The sequence below is a fragment of the Oncorhynchus keta genome, unplaced genomic scaffold (genome assembly GCF_023373465.1).
Source record: "Oncorhynchus keta strain PuntledgeMale-10-30-2019 unplaced genomic scaffold, Oket_V2 Un_contig_2736_pilon_pilon, whole genome shotgun sequence".
In the NCBI taxonomy this organism is placed as follows: Eukaryota; Metazoa; Chordata; class Actinopteri; order Salmoniformes; family Salmonidae; genus Oncorhynchus; species Oncorhynchus keta.
This window is the reverse complement of record NW_026285487.1, coordinates 142,665-165,000: the sequence shown is the minus strand read 5'-3', so window position 1 is coordinate 165,000 and position 22,336 is coordinate 142,665. Positions and strand designations below refer to the sequence as shown.

General features: G+C 42.8%; 1 protein-coding gene across 3 annotated transcripts in view; it reads left to right on the top strand.

Moving 5' to 3' along the window:
- The window catches only part of LOC118379354 (neural cell adhesion molecule L1.1-like), a 118,045-nt gene extending 107,226 nt beyond the window's left edge, over nucleotides 1–10,819 (top strand). For 2 of the 3 annotated variants that reach the window (XM_052506706.1, XM_052506705.1), the window contains exons 23-28: nucleotides 2,127–2,240; nucleotides 4,945–5,094; nucleotides 7,157–7,288; nucleotides 7,408–7,480; nucleotides 9,944–9,955; nucleotides 10,053–10,819. In XM_052506706.1, the coding sequence (XP_052362666.1) occupies nucleotides 2,127–2,240; nucleotides 4,945–5,094; nucleotides 7,157–7,288; nucleotides 7,408–7,480; nucleotides 9,944–9,955; nucleotides 10,053–10,314 (743 nt within the window). In that variant the 3' untranslated portion in view covers nucleotides 10,315–10,819. The remainder of the gene's footprint in view (nucleotides 1–2,126; nucleotides 2,241–4,944; nucleotides 5,095–7,156; nucleotides 7,289–7,407; nucleotides 7,481–9,943; nucleotides 9,956–10,052) is intronic. The other variant, XM_052506707.1, reaches the window with a different exon arrangement.
- Nucleotides 10,820–22,336: the final 11,517 nt, after the last annotated feature.

The following is a 22,336-nucleotide window of genomic DNA, read 5'->3' as shown; positions in this document are numbered from 1 at the left end:
GGTAAAGGTACATGAAGGGAGCACAGAGATGTAAAACAGGGATCAGTATAGACTGACACAGATAACTGTATACACTAACACAGAGAACAGTATAGACTAACACAGATAACTGTATAGACTAACACAGAGAACAGTATAGACTAACACAGATAACTGTATAGACTAACACAGAGAACAGTATAGACTAACACAGATAACTGTATAGACTAACACAGAGAACAGTATAGACTAACACAGATAACTGTATAGACTAACACAGAGAACAGTATAGACTAACACAGATAACTGTATACACTAACACAGAGAACAGTATAGACTAACACAGATAACTGCATAGACTAACACAGAGAACAGTATAGACTAACACAGAGAACAGTATACACTAACACAGGGATCAGTATAGACTGACACAGATAACGGTATACACTAACACAGAGAACAGTATAGACTAACACAGAGAACAGTATACACTAACACAGGGATCAGTATAGACTAACACAGATAACTGTATAGACTAACACAGAGAACAGTATAGACTAACACAGAGAACAGTATAGACTAACACAGAGATCAGTATAGACTAACACAGAGAACAGTATAGACTAACACAGATAACTGTATAGACTAACACAGAGAACAGTATAGACTAACACAGAGAACAGTATAGACTAACACAGATAACTGTATACACTAACACAGATAACTGTATACACTAACACAGAGAACAGTATAGACTAACACAGGGATCAGTATAGACTAACACAGAGAACAGTATAGACTAACACAGAGATCAGTATAGACTAACACAGATAACTGTATACACTAACACAGAGAACAGTATAGACTAACACAGATAACTGTATACACTAACACAGAGAACAGTATAGACTAACACAGAGAGCAGTATAGACTAACACAGAGAACAGTATAGACTAACACAGAGAGCAGTATAGACTAACACAGATAACTGTATACACTAACACAGAGAACAGTATAGACTAACACAGATAACTGTATACACTAACACAGAGAACAGTATAGACTAACACAGAGAACAGTATAGACTAACACAGGGATCAGCATAGACTAACACAGAGAACAATATAGACTAACACAGATAACTGTATACACTAACACAGGGATCAGTATAGACTAACACAGGGATCAGTATAGACTAACACATGGATCAGTATAGACTAACACAGATAACTGTATACACTAACACAGAGAGCAGTATAGACTAACACAGATAACAGTATACACTAACACAGAGAACAGTATAGACTAACACAGATAACTGTATACACTAACACAGAGAACAGTATAGACTAACACAGAGAACAGTATAGACTAACACAGAGAACAGTATACACTAACACAGAGAGCAGTATAGACTAACACAGATAACTGTATACACTAACACAGAGATCAGTATAGACTAACACAGATAACTGTATACACTAACACAGAGAGCAGTATAGACTAACACAGATAACAGTATACACTAACACAGAGAACAGTATAGACTAACACAGATAACTGTATACACTAACACAGAGAACAGTATAGACTAACACAGAGAACAGTATAGACTAACACAGAGAACAGTATACACTAACACAGAGAGCAGTATAGACTAACACAGATAACTGTATACACTAACACAGAGATCAGTATAGACTAACACAGATAACTGTATACACTAACACAGAGATCAGTATAGACTAACACAGAGATCAGTATAGACTTACACAGAGAGCAGTATAATAATAATAATATATAATATATAATATAATAATAATATAATATAATATAATAATAATATATGCCATTTAGCAGACGCTTTTATCCAAAGCGACTTACAGTCATGTGTGCATACATTCTACGTAACACAGATAACTGTATACACTAACACAGAGATCAGTATAGACTAACACAGATAACTGTATACACTAACACAGAGATCAGTATAGACTAACACAGAGAGCAGTATAGACTAACACAGAGAACAGTATACACTAACACAGAGAACAGTATAGACTAACACGGAGATGTAACACAGGGAACATTAAAGACTGTTGTCTATACATTGATATTGAAACTAATATATTGATCTCCCCCCTCAGTACCTCCCAGTAACATCAGTACAGTGATAGGAGAAAGGTCAGTCAACCTGAGCTGGGTCCCTGGAGACAGATATAGGAACCACAGCTTCCACATCAAATACCTCAGCAAGACTGGTGAGACTACCTTCTATCCATGGTATATCTACACCAGACTGGTGAGGCTACCTTCTATCTATGGTATATCTACACCAGACTGGTGAGACTACCTTCTATCAATGGTATATCTACACATTCTGGTGAGACTACCTTCTATCTATGGTATATCTACACATTCTGAGGGAGGCAGGGTGTGAGGGGAGGAGTGTATGGCAGGGAGGTAGGGAGGTAGGGAGTGGAGGAGAGTATATACAGATGGAGGGGAGGAGAGTATTTACAGATGGAGGGGAGGAGAGTATACACAGATGGAGGGGAGGATAGTATATATAGATGGAGGGGAGGAGAGTATTTACAGATGGAGGGGAGGAGAGTATATACAGATGGAGGGGAGGAGAGTATATACAGATGGAGGGGAGGAGAGTATATACAGATGGAGGGGAGGAGAGTATATGGAAGGAGGGGAGGAGAGTATTTACAGATGGAGGGGAGGAGAGTATATACAGATGGAGGGGAGGAGAGTATATACAGATGGAGGGGAGGAGAGTATATACAGATGGAGGGGAGGAGAGTATATACAGATGGAGGGAGGAGAGTATATACAGATGGAGGGGAGGAGAGTATATACAGATGGAGGGGAGGAGAGTATATACAGATGGAGGGGAGGAGAGTATATACAGATGGAGGGGAGGAGAGTATATACAGATGGAGGGGAGGAGAGTATATACAGATGGAGGGGAGGAGAGTATATACAGATGGAGGGGAGGAGAGTATATACAGATGGAGGGGAGGAGAGTATTTACAGATGGAGGGGAGGAGAGTATATACAGATGGAGGGGAGGAGAGTATTTACAGATGGAGGGGAGGAGAGTATATACAGATGGAGGGGAGGAGAGTATATACAGATGGAGGGGAGGAGAGTATATACAGATGGAGGGGAGGAGAGTATATACAGATGGAGGGAGGAGAGTATATACAGATGGAGGGGAGGAGAGTATATATAGATGGAGGGGAGGAGAGTATATACAGATGGAGGGGAGGAGAGTATATACAGATGGAGGGGAGGAGAGTATATACAGATGGAGGGGAGGAGAGTATATACAGATGGAGGGGAGGAGAGTATATACAGATGGAGGGGAGGAGAGTATATACAGATGGAGGGGAGGAGATTATTTACAGATGGAGGGGAGGAGAGTATATACAGATGGAGGGGAGGAGAGTATATACAGATGGAGGGGAGGAGAGTATATACAGATGGAGGGGAGGGAGAGTATATACAGATGGAGGGGAGGAGAGTATATACAGATGGAGGGGAGGAGAGTATATACAGATGGAGGGGAGGAGAGTATATACAGATGGAGGGGAGGAGAGTATATACAGATGGAGGGGAGGAGAGTATATACAGATGGAGGGGAGAGTATATACAGATGGAGGGGAGGAGAGTATATACAGATGGAGGGGAGGAGAGTATATACAGATGGAGGGGAGGAGAGTATATACAGATGGAGGGGGAGGAGAGTATATACAGATGGAGGGGAGGAGAGTATATACAGATGGAGGGAGGAGGATGGAGGGAGAGTATATACAGATGGAGGGGAGGAGAGTATATACAGATGGAGGGGAGGAGAGTATATACAGATGGAGGGGAGGAGAGTATTTACAGATGGAGGGGAGGAGAGTATTACAGATGGAGGGGAGGAGAGTATTTACAGATGGAGGGGAGGAGAGTATATACAGATGGAGGGGAGGAGAGTATATACAGATGGAGGGAGGAGAGTATATACAGATGGAGGGGAGGAGAGTATATACAGATGGAGGGGAGGAGAGTATATACAGATGGAGGGGAGGAGAGTATTTACAGATGGAGGGAGGAGAGTATATACAGATGGAGGGGAGGAGAGTATATACAGATGGAGGGGAGGAGAGTATACAGATGGAGGGGAGGAGAGTATTTACAGATGGAGGGGAGGAGAGTATATACAGATGGAGGGAGGAGAGTATATACAGATGGAGGGAGGAGAGTATATACAGATGGACAGATGGAGGAGGAGGAGTATATACAGATGGAGGGGAGGAGAGTATTTACAGATGGAGATAGGAGAGTATATACAGATGGAGGGGAGGAGAGTATATACAGATGGAGATGGAGGAGGGGAGGAGAGTATTTACAGATGGAGGAGGAGAGTATATACAGATGGAGGGAGGAGAGTATATACAGATGGAGATAGGAGAGTATATACAGATGGAGGGGAGGAGAGTATATATAGATGGAGGGGAGGAGAGTATTTACAGATGGAGGGGAGGAGAGTATATACAGATGGAGGGGAGGAGAGTATTTACAGATGGAGGGGAGGAGAGTATTTACAGATGGAGGGGAGGAGAGTATATACAGATGGAGGGGAGGAGAGTATATATAGATGGAGGGGAGGAGAGTATACAGATGGAGGGGAGGAGAGTATATACAGATGGAGGGGAGGAGAGTATTTACAGATGGAGGGGAGGAGAGTATATACAGATGGAGGGGAGGAGAGTATATATAGATGGAGGGGAGGAGAGTATACAGATGGAGGGGAGGAGAGTATACAGATGGAGGGGAGGAGAGTATTTGCGGAGGCAGGGAGGAGATTTTTTTTTTTGTGTTTTGATTTTGGTTTCTGCTCTTTTTTCATCCAATATTTGTCTCTCACTTTTGTTTGTGTGTGTTTTTGTGTGTGTTTGTGTGTAGTTGGGGGTAAGTGGGAGGAGTCAGAACAGGTTAACACGTTGCAGGCATTCTATTCGCTTACGGGTCTTCAGCCTGGAACACAGTACCGCCTCCTCATCACCCATGGCAACTACACACACTGGGAGGACGAGATACAGACAACCGGTCCAGGTAGACATACACACTCGCTCGCTCACACACACACAATCACACAATCACACACACACACACAATCACATACACACAATCACACACACACAATCACACACACACAATCACATACACACAATCACACACACACAATCACATACACACAATCACACACACACAATCACACACACACACTCGCTCACACAAACAAATACTGACGTACACACACATTTATGTATATTTAATCATATACTGTATGCCATTTAGATGATATAACTTAAATTGAATGAGACATCGATATTGAATACATCGATGGCTGAATATCCTCAGTGCTCACGTATTAAACGTGATCCACGTCACCCAATTATTGTTGAAGAAAATGTACTGGTGATTCTTCACCACCGGGGTGTCACTGATGGCAGAAAGCTGAAATCCACGGAACTACAAAGGGCGGGACTTCCATTGCGCATGGAGGAGGAATTTCAACGTGACACAGGAAAAAGAAAACGCTGTTTTGCCTTTGTTAGCTGAAGCATCTAGTGCTAAGCTAATCCTATTTGTACAGAAATCTCACTTTCAAGCACAAAATAGGGTCCCCTTCACCATGGAAACGGGGTTTACTAGTGACATCTCACATTAACTATTTGCATTATATTACCGGAGCGCACGGCCCATAAAAACAGACATGCCTGTGGCCCACACTGTAGGCGGACAGATAACTTCGGCTCGGTCACTATCCTCTAATTTCTAACCTTACTGGCTCTATGCCCTTGTTCTAGAAATTAATATTGACCGACTGAAATTGTACCGTTTGGCCTAACATCGAGGTACTCGTGGTCTAAAGAGGATTTCCTCAAGGGGGTTTTATTCTTAACAATAGAAAAGGCCCGATCATGTCTGTACTCACGGGGAAGTGCCAATGAGTTAGTTCAACTTTAAAGGGAATACAATTCTCTCACATTAAAGGTTTAACATCACATTACATCATTTCACAAATAGCTTCATCTTTACTCATTTATTTTATACAAGAATTAGATGCAAACCCCATAATTGAGAAATGTACACAGACCTCTCTGAGGTTACCAAATGAAACACACTCATCATACCTTCAGTATCCACGGACCATTCCCACCTTCTCACAAGTGGACATGTTGTTTCATATTCCCATTTTGGGGATTTAGGAGTTTGCCATGTGAAATCCTTTGTTCTCTCTGTGCCTCTCTTTCTGCATGGTCAAGGGGAGGTGTCTCCGCCAGGAATTTACAACCTGAGATAGCAGAACCTGTGTGTAGGAAAGAGTGGGAAGTCACGATCTGTACCCAGAAAGGGCCACGTCATGACAATACCCAGTGTGCGACAGAGCTGCAGGAGTGTGATCTGTTTTTGTTGTCATAGTTGTGCCTATGGGGGAATATGGGGGAGGGAATGCTGTCAACCGCAGGCAGGTGTTTGTCCCCCTGTGGGCTGAGGGCGTCAGATTCTTGTCCAGTTCAGGCAATTAGGTCGCCACAGACATGTCCCTGGGCCTGGAAATGATTTGATTTCCCCTCCAGGATGGAGAAGCTGTCTTCATTAAAGTTGGGGTGGGGGTGTGGATATGGCTGGTGGTTCTGTAGTCTGGATGTAGGTCTTCTCTGCGTGGGTTCTCTATTTGTAGGTCCGGGAGGGGGGGGTGGTCCCAAAGGTCTGGGAGACGGTCTGGTGGATGGGTCTTCTCTGTGTTCTGTTGATCTCTGGGAGACGGTCTGATCTGTTGATCTGTTGCTCCTGTGTGAGGTTTTGGGGCAGTGGTTGAGGGCGATGGTGGGCACTGCTGCCTCGTGTAGGTGGACCTGGTCGTGAAGGCTGTTAAATTCCATGTTGGAGCCGTGGGCCAGGTAAACATTTGGTTTTGAGACACAGTCACAAGAACTACTGGCGTTTACCCACTGTATGGTAGCAGGGTGGAAGTCTTTTCGTGGTAGCAGGGTAGAGTTAATTAATAAAGAGGTCTGGTCACTGTCTCTCTCTCTTTCTCTCTCTTTCTTGCACTCACTTGTCTCCGTGTCTGTCTCTCTCACTCTCTCTGTGTCTGTCTCCCCAGAGCTACGTGGTGTGGAAGGTGATTTTGCTACTCAAGGCTGGTTCATAGGGCTGATCAGTGCTGTAGTGTTGCTGTTGTTGCTGCTTCTGGTTCTCTGTTTCATCAAGAGGAGTAAAGGGGGCAAGTACGCAGGTAACTTTCCCCTCTGGGATGTGTCTGTCTGTCCATCCGTCTACTGTACGTTTTCACACTAACTTGACTTGCAGGCTGCGTTTGTTCGAGCTGAGCACTCACCTGTATCTCTCCTCCAGTGAAAGACAAGGAAGAGAGTCAGATGGACTCCGAGGCTCGGCCAATCAAAGACGAGACGTTTGGAGAGTACAGGTTTGTCATATCTAACCCCACACACACACACATCTTTACACAGCACACACAGACGCACATCTTTACACAGCACAGCTAAAAATTCTAGGGAGAGAGAACTTTTTTTGTGAAGTTCCTTGTGATGTTCTCCAGATGTTTTGAGGGTCCTGTTTTCTGTAAGTTAGGGGAACATTCTATGTATGTTAGCAAAAACCTCCTGAGAACCTGTTTAGCATGTTTTGTCATTACTTAGGAAAATTCCCTTAGACAGAACCCAGAATGTGGTTGCCATGTTCTCAGAATATCCTATTTGAAAGTTCTAGACAGGTTTCATGGGAACTTTGCAGGAACATTTCTGTATCAGTTGTCAGGACATCAACTGATGGTCCCAAAGAAATGTTTTCATTACACATTATGCCTTGTTACTGTTGCTGAGCCAATCAAGGCCCTGCTTGGTGAACCACTGATCCACTCATTGTTCTTTTTCTGTTGTCAAGGAGACACACACTGTGCTTTTAACATACAGTGTTTGACAAACATGATTATATAGTGCATGTTCATTTTTACAGTAATAATTATTCTCACCTGGGATTTGAACTCACAACCTCTTGATTCATGGTACCCTGATCTTCCTGCTACGCCTCCATGTTGGGTAGCAGATGTACTTATTTCAACAATTTTAGGGCTTGCTGTATAGTGGTCTAATGTTGGTGGGGTATACCACTGATCAAGGCCTTGATGGGCTCAGCAACAGTAGCAAGGGGTGATGTAAAATATTTGTACCTACACACTGAAGAAGGCTTCTCACCAGAGACACTTCTGGGAGAGTGAATTCAGGGGTTTTACTCACCAGAGACACTTCTGGAAGAGTGAATGCAAGTGTTTTACTTCACATCTTTACACAGCACACACACATCTTTACACAGAACACACACATCTTTACACAGCACACACACATCTTTACACAGCACACACACATCTTTACACAGCACACACACATCTTTACACAGAACACACACATCTTTACACAGCACACACAAATCTTTACACAGCACACACAAATCTTTACACAGCACACACACATCTTTACACAGCTCACACACATCTTTACACAGCACACACACATCTTTACACAGCACACATCTTTGCACAACACACACTCATATTTACACAGCAAATACACATCTTTACACAACACACATCTTAACACAGCACACACATCTTAACACAGCACACACATCTTAACACAGCAAATACACATCTTTACACAGCACACACATCTTAACACAGCACACACATCTTTACACAACACACACATCTTTACACAGAACACACACATCTTTACACAGCACACACACATCTTTACACAACACACACATCTTTACACAGAACACACACATCTTTACACAGCACACACACATCTTTACACAGCACACACACATCTTTACACAACACACACATCTTTACACAACACACACTCATATTTACACAGCAAATACACATCTTTACACAGCACACACACACATCTTTACACAACACACATCTTAACACAGCACACACATCTTAACACAGCACACACATCTTAACACAGCACACACATCTTTACACAACACACACATCTTTACACATAACACACACATCTTTACACAGCACACACACATCTTTACCCAACACACACATCTTTACACAGAACACAAACATCTTTACACAGCACACACACATCTTTACACAGCACACACACATCTTTACACAGCACACACACATCTTTACACAGCACACACACATCTTTACACAGCACACACACATCTTTACACAGCACACACACATCTTTACCCAACACACACATCTTTACACAGAACACACACATCTTTACACAGCACACACACATATTTACACACCACACACACATCTTTACACAGCACACACACATCTTTACACAGCACACACACATCTTTACACAGCACACACATCTTAACACAACACACACATCTTTACACAGAACACACACATCTTTACACAGCACACACACATCTTTACCCAACACACACATCTTTACACAGAACACACATCTTTACACAGCACACACACATCTTTACACAGCACACACACATCTTTACACAGCACACACACATCTTTACACAGCACACACACATCTTTACACAGCACACACACATCTTTACACAGCACACACACATCTTTACCCAACACACACATCTTTACACAGAACACACACATCTTTACACAGCACACACACATATTTACACACCACACACACATCTTTACACAGCACACACACATCTTTACACAGCACACACACATCTTTACACTGCACACACACATCTTTACTCAACACATATGCATATTTACACAATACACACACAAAACAAGTATTTTTATTCTCCAATAACCCTGACCTCTAACCTCTAACCTCTAACCCCTGTCCTCTAACCTCCCTCTCTACCCCATGCTGCTCCGTTTCTGCAGATCTCTGGAAAGGTGAGAACTTTTTCTTTCTCTCTCTTCGTTCTATTTTGTTTTAACATGGTGTTCATATGTAGCTATTTCTCTGTTACTGTTTCCTCTGTCTCCATAGTGATGGTGATGAGAAGCGGTCAGTCAGTCAGCCATCTCTGTGTGTGGAGAGTAAACTGGGGAGTGACGACTCCCTTGCTGAATACGGAGACAGTGTCGACATCCAGTTCAACGAGGACGGCTCTTTCATTGGTCAATACAGTGGCAGAGGGCCCGCCCCTACAGGAAATGAGAGCTCTGGCCCCGCCTCCCCTGTCAATCTAGACCCACCGCCTCCTCCGATAGGCCCCTCCTTCGCCGGAATACTGGACAGGACCAGTTAAATAGAACAGACACACACACACCATCAGACTGCCTGCATGAAGACACATCATTCCTGACACTACTGCCATCAGACCGTCTGCATGAAGACACATCATTCCTGACACTACTGCCATCAGACCATCTGCATGAAGACACATCATTCCTGACACTACTGCCATCAGACTGCCTGCATGAAGACACATCATTCCTGACACTACTGCCTGCCTGCCTGCTAGACATACACAAGTCCAGTACATTCCATGGGGGTACAGAGAAGTCATTTACAGATCAGCTTGCCTTCTCTACTCCACGTTTACAGACACGGTAATACACACAGGGTAGTACACACATCTGGTAACACACAGTAATACACACACTCAGAATGCAGCAGTCACTACTCCAAAACCCTTTGACGCAGTGTACCATAGCGCACTTCGCTTTATCACAGGTAACAGGTTTAATACTCACCACTGCGTCCTTTATCAGAAGGTCTGCTGAACCTCAATAAAATCTCATAGAACACTTCATTACTCCCTTTTTGTTGATAAAGCATCCAACACTTCTCTTAAAATTTAAAATGCAATGCACCAAACCCGCTCACAGGGCTGGTCAACTCTTAAGGTCCCTCGTGTCTCTACCAACCAATCAGCTTTTAGTTTCAACGCCCCCCCCCATCTTGAATCCCCGGTGCCAATAGGGCAGTTTAGAATCCTGATGAAACTCACTGATGTGTTTGAGTGTTCTTCAGAATGCTGTTGGAACTCACTGATGTGTTTGAGTGTTCTTCAGAATGCTGTTGGAACTCACTGATGTGTTTGAGTGTTCTTCAGAATGCTGTTGGAACTCACTGATGTGTGTGAGTCTTCTTTAGAATGCTGTTGGAACTCACTGACGTGTGTGAGTGTTCTTTAGAATGCTGATGGAACTCACTGATGTGTGTGTGTGTTCTTTAGAATGCTGATGGAACTCACTGATGTGTGTGAGTGTTCTTTAGAATGCTGATGGAACTCACTGATGTGTGTGAGTCTTCTTTAGAATGCTGATGGAACTCACTGATGAGTGTTCTGGTTGACTGTAATAATGTATTTGTGTTGTAGTAATGTAGTGTTTCTATAACTGCTGCTTTTTGCTGTTTTATTAAATGATCATATTGAATAGTTTGTTTTCAGGGCACCACTGAGACGCTGATTTAAATTGGGCTTCCCTGAACACATACAAGTTGAATAAAAAACACACACCTATAAGAGCCCGACCAAACCCTGACACTTTTAGTCCAACCATCCGTCCTTCTCTCCATCTCTCCATCTCCTCTCCTCATCCCTCCTCTTCTCTCAATCGCTCCGTCTCTCCTCCCCTGAGAGAGAAGGGGTAGGAGAGGAGATGGAGAGAAGAGAATCCTTACCCTAACCCTCATACTAACCCTAACCTTTAAACCCTAATTCTAACTTGTAATTGTAACCATAAAACTTAAAATAGTGTTTTTCCTTGTGGGGACCGGCAAAATGTTCCCACTTGTCTGAATGTTCCTTGTTTTACTTATGGTACCCCCAATGATAGTAAAAAAAACACACACACACTCTCTTCTCCTCCTCTCTTTCTCTTTCTCTCTCTTTCTCTCTCTTTCTCTCTCTTTCTCTCTGTTTCTAAATCTTTCTCTCTCTTTCTCTTCTCTTTCTCTTCTCTTTCTCTTCTCTTCTCTTTCTCTTTCTCTCTCTTTCTCTCTCTTTCTCTCTGTTTCTATCTCTTTCTCTTCTCTTTCTCTTTCTATTCTCTTTCCCTTCTCATTCTCTTCTCTTTCTCTTTCCCTTCTCTTCTCTTTCCCTTCTCTTTCTCTTCTCTTTCTCTTCTCTTTCTCTTCCTCTTCTCTTTCTCTTCTCTTTCTCTTCTCTTTCTCTCTCTCTCTCTTTCTCTTCTCTTCTCTTCTCTCTCTCTTCTCGTTCTCTTCTCTTTCTCTTTCTCTTCTCTTTCTCTCTCTTTCTCTTCTCTTTCTCTTCTTCTCTTTCTTTCTTTCTCTTTCTCTTCTCTTCTCTCTTTCTCTTCTCTTCTCTCTTCTCTTCTTTCTCTTCTCTTTCTCTTCTCTTCTCTCTCTCTTTCTCTTCTCTTTCTCTTCTTCTTCTCTTTCTCTCTCTTCTTTCTCTTTTCTCTTCTCTCTTCTCTTTCTCTTTTCTCTTCTCTTTCTCTTCTCTTTCTCTCTCTCTCTCTTTCTCTTCTCTTTCTCTTCTCTTCTCTTCTCTTCTCTTCTCTTCTCTTCTCTTCTCTTCTCTTCTCTTTCTCTTTCTCTTCTCTTCTCTTTCTCTTTCTCTTTCTCTTTCTCTTCTCTTTCCCTTCTCGTTCTCTCTGTTTCTTTCTCTTTCTCTTCTCTTTCTCTTCTCTTTCCCTTCTCTTTCTCTTCTCTTTCCCTTCTCTTTCTCTTCTCTTTCTCTTCTCTTTCTCTTCTCTTTCTCTTTCTCTTCTCTTTCTCTTCTCTTTCCCCTCTCTTTCTCTTCTCTTTCTCTTCTCTTCTCTTCTCTTCTCTTCTCTTCTCTTCTCTTTCTCTTCTTTCTCTTTCTTCTCTTCTCTTTCTCTTCTCTTTCTCTTCTCTTTCTTCTCTTTCTTTCTCTTTCTCTTCTCTTTCTCTTCTCTTCTCTTTCTCTTTCTCTTTCTCTTTCTCTTCTCTTTCCCTTCTCGTTCTCTCTGTTTCTCTTCTCTTTCTCTTCTCTTTCTCTTCTCTTTCTCTTCTCTTTCTCTTCTCTTTTCTTTCTCTTTCTCTTCTCTTTCTCTTCTCTTTCTCTTCTCTTTCTCTTTCTCTTCTCTTTCCTTCTCTTTCTCTTCTCTTCTCTTTCTCTTCTCTTTCTCTTCTCTTTCTCTTTCTCTTCTCTTTCTCTTCTCTTCTCTTTCTCTTCTCGTTCTCTTCTCTTTCTCTTCTCTTTCTCTCTCTTTCTCTTCTCTTTCTCTTCTCTTTCTCTTCTCTCTTTCTCTTCTCTTTCTCTTTCTCTTCTCTTCTCTTCTCTTCTCTCTTCTCTTCTCTTCTCTTCTCTTCTCTTCTCTTCTCTTCTCCCGCCCCACTGCTCTCTTCAGTTAGACTGCTGTTCCTGTGTGTCTTCATATCTATGATAATAATCATCACAACCTGGATGCTTTCACTCTTTCTGTATTGGCTTGTAGTCCAGATGCTTGTGTTTAGATCCTAGAAAATCTTTCAACTTATGTTTCTGTATGTTAGATAAACAGCAGCTATAGATTATTGATAAGAAATGTCATCTGTAACAATTTATTAGTTAACATTGATAAGAAATGTCATCTGTAACAATTTATTAGTTAACATTGATAAGAAATGTCATCTGTAACAATGTATTAGTTAACATTGATAAGAAATGTCATCTGTAACAATTTATTAGTTAACATTGATAAGAAATGTCATCTGTAACAATTTATTAGTTAACATTGATAAGAAATGTCATCTGTAACAATTTATTAGTATCTGTAAAACAAAAAGGGCAAACCAAAGTTCAGTCAACGTTAAAAGAACATGACATCATCATTACATCATCGCCAGGAGTAGAAGCTCAACGCATCACGTCTTGTGAAAAGTGTGCAGGGCAAAGAGGAACAGGAGAGAAACCTGTTTGGCCCAGAGCACAGAGGCCAGTTTGGGGTGTTGTTCCAGGTATAGCAGTGTCCCTGGGCATCTCAGAAGATTGATATGTCATATTAATGTGGTTGAACACTTTTAATGGCATTGTGAGCAGAGAGACTGCAATATAGACAAACTGGAATGAACCCAATACGCTCTACAGACTCCTCTCTGGTCTTGTCCAGCCTCTGCTCTATGCTCGTCGGTACTAGGAAAGTTAGGAAAGTTAGACATTTCCAACTTGCTAATTTGTTGAATATGGCAAGTACAACAATTAGCATGCAAGAGATTTTGGAGTTTCCTAGTTCCGAATAAGAAGTTAATGTGTCATATCTTTCAGGCTGTCTGGGTCAATTCAGTTTTGAAGTAATGAGTTGAAAAATCCTCTTAGAAATCAATTGGAAATGAACCTGTCTGTCTGTCTGTCTGTCTGTATGTCTGTCTGTCTGTCTGTCTGTCTGTCTGTCGCAGCCTTCTTTTACAACTATAAACACAGCGAAAAACAACAAAAACTACAAAAGGGAAATCTTTAAATATGAATATTTTACAATAACCAATAAGTATATGACTAATATTAATAATAATATCAACATTAATACTGAAGTCTTACATAGGTACTGGGGGAGGAAGGGAGGAATGAACACAGAGGGGAGGGTTAAACAACTGATATTGTACCTGCTTGTTGTGTATCTTATTAATGAACCCCACAGCTAATAATAAACTGGGACTATGCATAACCAAGATGCCACTACACTGTGACTTATTGTGGGTGTGGGTGTGCGTACGGGGGTGTGCGTGTGCGTACGGGGGTGTGGGTGTCCGTACGGGGGTGTTGGTGTGCGTACGGGGGTGTGGGTGTGCGTACGGGGGTGTTTGGGTCCAGACAAGACAACAATGCAACTGACCATCACATCCAGACAATACAACAATCAAATCAAATCGTATATTTCACATGCGCAGAATTCAACAGGTGTAGTCCTTACAGTGGAATGCTAAATTACAAGCCCTTAATTAACCAACAATGCACTTTTAAGAAAAATACCCCCAAAAACAAGAAATAAAAGTAACAAATAATTAAAGAGCAGCAGTAAAATAACAATAGCGAGGCTATATACAGGGGGGTACCGGTTAGTCGAGGTAATATGTACAGTGCCTTGCGAAAGTATTCGGCCCCCTTGAACTTTGCAACCTTTTGCCACATTTCAGGCTTCAAACATAAAGATATAAAACTATATTTTTGTGAAGAATCAACAACAAGTGGTACATAATCATGAAGTGGAACGACATTTATTGGATATTTCAAACTTTTTTAACAAATCAAAAACTGAAAAATTGGGCGTGCAAAATTATTCAGCCCCTTTACTTTCAGTGCAGCAAACTCTCTCCAGAAGTTCAGTGAGGATCTCTGAATGATCCAATGTTGACCTAAATGACTAATGATGATAAATACAATCCACCTGTGTGTAATCAAGTCTCCGTAAAAATGCACCTGCACTGTGATAGTCTCAGAGGTCCGTTAAAAGCGCAGAGAGCATCATGAAGAACAAGGAACACACCAGGCAGGTCCGAGATACTGTTGTGAAGAAGTTTAAAGCCGGATTTGGATACAAAAAGATTTCCCAAGCTTTAAACATCCCAAGGAGCACTGTGCAAGCGATAATATTGAAATGGAAGGAGTATCAGACCACTGCAAATCTACCAAGAACTGGCCGTCCTTCTAAACTTTCAGCTCATACAAGGAGAAGACTGATCAGAGATGCAGCCAAGAGGCCCATGATCACTCTGGATGAACTGCAGAGATCTACAGCTGAGGTGGGAGACTCTGTCCATAGGACAACAATCAGTCGTATATTGCACAAATCTGGCCTTTATGGAAGAGTGGCAAGAAGAAAGCCATTTCTTAAAGATATCCATAAAAAGTGTTGTGTAAAGTTTGCCACAAGCCACCTGGGAGACACACCAAACATGTAGAAGAAGTAGAAGAAGGTGCCCTGGTCAGATGAAACCAAAATTGAACTTTTTGGCAACAATGCAAAACGTCATGTTTGGCGTAAAAGCAACACAGCTCATCACCCTGAACACACCATCCCCACTGTCAAACATGGTGGTGGAAGCATCATGGTTTGGGCCTGCTTTTCTTCAGCAGGGACAGGGAAGATGGTTAAAATTGATGGGAAGATGGATGGAGCCAAATACAGGACCATTCTGGAAGAAAACCTGATGGAGTCTGCAAAAGACCTGAGACTGGGACGGAGATTTGTCTTCCAACAAGACAATGATCCAAAACATAAAGCAAAATCTACAATGGAATGGTTCAAAAATAAACATATCCAGGTGTTAGAATGGCCAAGTCAAAGTCCAGACCTGAATCCAATCGAGAATCTGTGGAAAGAACTGAAAACTGCTGTTCACAAATGCTCTCCATCCAACCTCACTGAGCTCGAGCTGTTTTGCAAGGAGGAATGGGAAAAATGTCAGTCTCTCGATGTGCAAAACTGATAGAGACATACCCCAAACGACTTACAGCTGTAATCGCAGCAAAAGGTGGCGCTACAAAGTATTAACTTAAGGGGGCTGAATAATTTTGCACGCCCAATTTTTCAGTTTCTGATTTGTTAAAAAAGTTTGAAATATCCAATAAATGTCGTTCCACTTCATGATTGTGTCCCACTTGTTGTTGATTCTTCACAAAAAAATACAGTTTTATATCTTTATGTTTGAAGCCTGAAATGTGGCAAAAGGTCGCAAAGTTCAAGGGGGCCGAATACTTTCGCAAGGCACTGTACATGTGGGTAGACTTATTAAAGTGACTTTTGCATATATATATTTGATTGTTCAGTAGTCTTTTGGCTTGGGGGTAGATGCTGTTTAGAAGCCTCTTGGACCTAGACTTTGCGCTGCGGTACCACTTGCCGTGCGGTAGCAGAGAGAACAGTCTATGACTGGGGTGGATGGAGTCTTTGACAACTTGTAGGGCTTTCCTCTGACACCGCCTGGTATAGAGGTCCTGGATGGCAGGAAGCGTGGACCCAGTAATTTACTGGGCCTAACGCACTAACCTCTGTAGTGCATTGCGGTCGGAGGCTGAGCAGTTGCCATACCAGGCAGTGATGCACCCAGTCAGTATGCTCTCGATTGTGCAGCCGTAGAACCTTTTGAGGATCTGAGGACCCATGCCGAATATTTTGAGTCTCTTGAGGGGGAATAGGTTTTGTCGTGTCCTCTTCACAACTGTCTTGATGTGCTTGGACCATGTTAGTTTGTTGGTGATGTGGAAACCAAGGAACTTGAAGCTCAACCTGCTCCACTACAACACCTTAGCGTCCCACCTGGCCAACATCCGGTGAAATTGCAGTGCGCGAAATTCAAACTACAGAATTATAAATATTTAACTTTCATAAAAACACAAGTGTAATACATCAAAATAAAGCTTAACTTCTTGTTAATCCAGACACAGTGTCAGATTTCAAAAAGGCTTTACGAAGAAAACAAACTATGTGATTATCTGAGGACGGCACCACACATACAAACACATGAAAAACATATTTCAACCAGGCAGGTGCGACACGAAAGTCAGAAATAGCGATATAAGAAATGCCTTACCTTTGATGATCTTCTTCTGTTGGCACTCCAAAAGGTCCCAGTTACATCACAAATGGTCCTTTTGTTCGATAATGTCCTACTTTATATCCATAAAAACTCAGTTTAGTTGGCACGCTTCAGTCAATAATCCACCCATTTTCCCTCCATCAAAATGCAACAAAATAAATCCCAAACATTTCTAATAAACTTTTCCAAACAAGTTAAACAACAGTTATAATCAAACCTTGGGTACCCTAATTTAAGACGGAGAATCGTTATTGTCTTTACCAGAGAAAAATACAAAAGAACGCGCTCTCTTCCACGCGCTTGGAAACACTACAGCCAAAATGGGAGCCACCTAGAAAAACTACCATTTCTGGCTCATTTTTCAAAAACCATCTGAAACTCTTTCTAAAGACTTGACATCTAGTGGAAACCCTAGGAACTGCAACCTGGGAGGACTTTTAAAAAAAGTGATAGCCATGGAAAATAATGTAAGGGTGAATTATGTTCTATTATACCCACAGACATAATTTTAACAGTTTTAGAGACTTAGTTTTAGATTGTTTTCTATAAACTCTATATGCATATCCTAGCTTCTGGGTTAGGGTTAGGGTTAGGCCCCTTCTGGGCCTGAGTAACAGGCAGTTTACTTTGGGCACGCTTTTCATCCGGACGTCAAAATACCCTAGACAGCTTTGTGACATCTCATGAACTTTGGTGGTCAAGATGTGATGGTATCTGTCCTGATGGCACAAAAGCCATGACAGGGAGACATAGTGGAGTGGTATTAACCTGTGGTGAGTTATTCAACATTTTTGATGAACAAATAAGGTTTTATATTTAAGATGGCTATAAAGAGCAAAATTATTGATTTTCGATAAAAGACAGTACTGTGCAGCAGTCTTCATCGACCTGGCCAAGGGCTTTCGACTCTGTCAATCACCATATTCTTATCGGCAGACTCAGTAGGCTCAGAGTTCAGTGTGTCAAATCGGAGGGCATGTGTTCCGGTCCTCTGGCAGTCTCTATGGGAGTGCCACAGGGTTCAATTCTCGGGACGATTTTTTCTCTGTATATATCAATGATGTTGCTCTTGCTGCAGGCGATTCCCTGATCCACCTCTATGCAGACAACACCATTCTGTATACTTCTGGCCCTTCCTTGGACACTGTGCTATCTAACCTCCAAACGAGCTTCAATGCCATACAACACTCCTTCTGTGGCCTCCAACTGCTCTTAAACGCTAGTAAAACAAAATGCATGCTTTTCAACCGATCGCTGCCTGCACCCGCATGCCCGACTAGCATCACCACCTTGGATGGTTCCGACCTAGAATATGTGGACATCTATAAGTACCTAGGTGTCTGGCTAGACTGTAAACTCTCCTTCCAGACTCATATCAAACATCTCAAATCTAAAATCAAATCTAGAGTCGGTTTTCTATTCCGCAACAAAGCCTCCTTCACTCACGCCGCCAAACTTACCCTAGGTAAACTGACTATCCTACCGATCCTCGACTTCGGCGATGTCATCTACAAAATAGCTTCCAATACTCTACTCAGCAAACTGGATGCAGTTTATCACAGTACCATCCGTTTTGTTACTAAAGCACCTCATACCACCCACCACTGCGACCTGTAGGCTCTAGTCTGCTGGTCCTCGCTACATATTCGTCGCCAGACCCACTGGCTCCAGGTCATCTACAAGTCCATGCTAGGTAAAGCTCCGCCTTATCTCAGTTCACTGCTCACGATGGCAACACCCAGCCGTAGCACGCGCCAACTTTAAACATCTGCTATCCGAGCAGCTAACCGATCGCTGCAGCTGTACATAGTCTATCCTCGCTGTTTGTTGGGATTTTGAAGAATAAATATTCTCTAAAGGCTTGTGATCAATTACCATTGCATAGGCTTTGCCATAGAGAAAACATGAAACTTATTGCACGCCCAGACTACGGCATAGTACACTGGCCTGTGTGAACCATCTGTTTGCTTCTGACTCAAGATAGCCCCTAGCCACACTGGGCTAGCATCCACAATCACATGTGTCCCTGGCCAGTGCGTTCTTCAGCGCGCTGAATGATGATTCTTGTTCATCTCTCCTTTTCTATTTCTATTTCTATGTTTTTGTGAGTCTTCTCTGCGGTCCGGATGTGGTTGCCAGATTAGGGATACATCAGCTACAGTAGTTTATTAGTCCTAAGAAGCTCCTTACTTCAGCAGCATTTGTCGGTCTGCGTGTGTCCTGCTCCGCCTTTGACTGTGCTGCTCCGATGCCGGTCTTCGAGATGAACGCGGACCACGAACTCCATCTTCGTCAGTCGGAATCCACATTTGTCACTGTTGAGATTGAGCCCCCTCTCCTGCAGTCGTCTCAGGACTTGGTGTAGTCGTTTGTTCTGTTCTTGTGTGTTTTTCCCAAACACAATGATATCATCTGAGATGTTTTGGACCCCATCGATGCCTTGTAGGACTTGAGGGATGATGTGCTGATATGTCTCAGGGGCAGAGGAGACACTGAAAAATTAGTCTCTTGTTGCGGCACAAACCTGTGTGAGTCACATGTGGTCAGGGAACGAGAATCGAATTTCAGTTCGATCTGATGATATCCCCACTTTAGGTCCAGTTTTGAGAAGACTGAGATGTCACCCTGGTGATATCCCCACTAACTGACTGGTCATTGACTAATAACTGTATTTCAGCATCATCAGTACTGCTGGGAAGTGTGAACATGTTAACTGGCTGGTCATCGACTAATAAATGTATTTCAGCGTCATCAGTACTGCTGGGAAGTGTGGCCCTCCTGACCACATCTGAAGCATTTAACATCGTGGTCATCATTAGATGTCTTGTACTCTTGACCACATCTGAAGCATTTAACATTTAACACCTCCCAAGTGCAATAAAATAGCTTGCTTTTGTGCTGCATATTTTACTCCTGAAGCAGTGATGAACAGTTTGAAATTATTCATCCATTTTGCTCATTGCAAACCAAAACTGGCTGGTCAGAATGCACATCAAACGGCTGGGTTAGAATGCACATCAAACGGCTGGGTTAGAATGCACATCAAACCTGCTGGGTTAGAATGCACATCAAACCTGCTGGGTTAGAATGCACATCAAACGGCTGGGTCGGAACGCACATCAAACGGCTGGGTTAGAATGCACATCAAACCTGCTGGGTCAGAATGCACATCAAACGACTGGGTTAGAATGCACATCAAACGGCTGGGTTAGAATGCACATCAAACCTGCTGGGTTAGAATGCACATCAAACCTGCTGGGTTAGAATGCACATCAAACCTGCTGGGTTAGAATGCACATCAAACATGCTGGGTTAGAATGCACATCAAACCTGCTGGGTTAGAATGCACATCAAACGGCTGGGTTAGAATGCACATCAAACGGCTGGGTTAGAATGCACATCAAACGGCTGGGTTAGAATGCACATCAAACCTGCTGGGTTAGAATGCACATCAAACCTGCTGGGTTAGAATGCACATCAAACGGCTGGGTTAGAATGCACATCAAACCTGCTGGGTTAGAATGCACATCAAACCTGCTGGGTTAGAATGCACATCAAACCTGCTGGGTTAGAATGCACATCAAACCTGCTGGGTTAGAATGCACATCAAACGGCTGGGTCGGGATGCACATCAAACGGCTGGGTTAGAATGCACATCAAACGGCTGGGTTAGAATGCACATCAAACGGCTGGGTTAGAATGCACATCAAACCTGCTGGGTTAGAATGCACATCAAACGGCTGGGTTAGAATGCACATCAAACCTGCTGGGTTAGAATGCACATCAAACCTGCTGGATTAGAATGCACATCAAACGGCTGGGTTAGAATGCACATCAAACGGCTGGGTTAGAATGCACATAAAACGGCTGGGTTAGAATGCACATAAAACCTGCTGGGTTAGAATGCACATCAAACGGCTGGGTTAAAATGCACATCAAACGGCTGGGGTAGAATGCACATCAAACGGCTGGGGTAGAATGCACATCAAACGGCTGGGTTAGAATGCACATCAAACGGCTGGGGTAGAATAGAGAATGCACATCAAACGGCTGGGGTAGAATGCACATCAAACGGCTGGGGTAGAAAGCACATCAAACGGCTTGGGTAGAATGCACATCAAACGGCTGGGGTAGAATGCACATCAAACGGCTGGGGTAGAATGCACATCAAACGGCTGGGGGAGAATGCACATCAAACGTCTGGGGTAGAACGCACATCAAACCTGCTGGGTTAGAATGCACATTAAACGGCTGGGGTAGAATGCACATCAAACGGCTGGGTTAGAATGCACATCAAACGGCTGGGTTAGAATGCACATCAAACCTGCTGGGTTAGAATGCACATCAAACGGCTGGGTTAGAATGCACATCAAACCTGCTGGGTTAGAATGCACATCAAACGGCTGGGTTAGAATGCACATCAAACGGCTGGGGTAGAATGCACATCAAACGGCTGGGTTAGAATGCACATCAAACCTGCTGGGTTAGAATGCACATCAAACGGCTGGGTTAGAATGCACATCAAACCTGCTGGGTTAGAATGCACATCAAACGGCTGGGTTAGAATGCACATCAAACGGCTGGGTTAGAATGCACATCAAACGGCTGGGTTCGAATGCACATCAAACGGCTGAGTTAGAATGTACATCAAACGGCTGGGTTAGAATGCACATCAAACGGCTGGGTTAGAATGCAAATCAAACGGCTGGGTTAGAATGCAAATCAAACGGCTGGGTTAGAATGCACATCAAACGGCTGGGTTAGAATGCACATCAAACGGCTGGGTTAGAATGCACATCAAACTGCTGGGTTAGAATGCA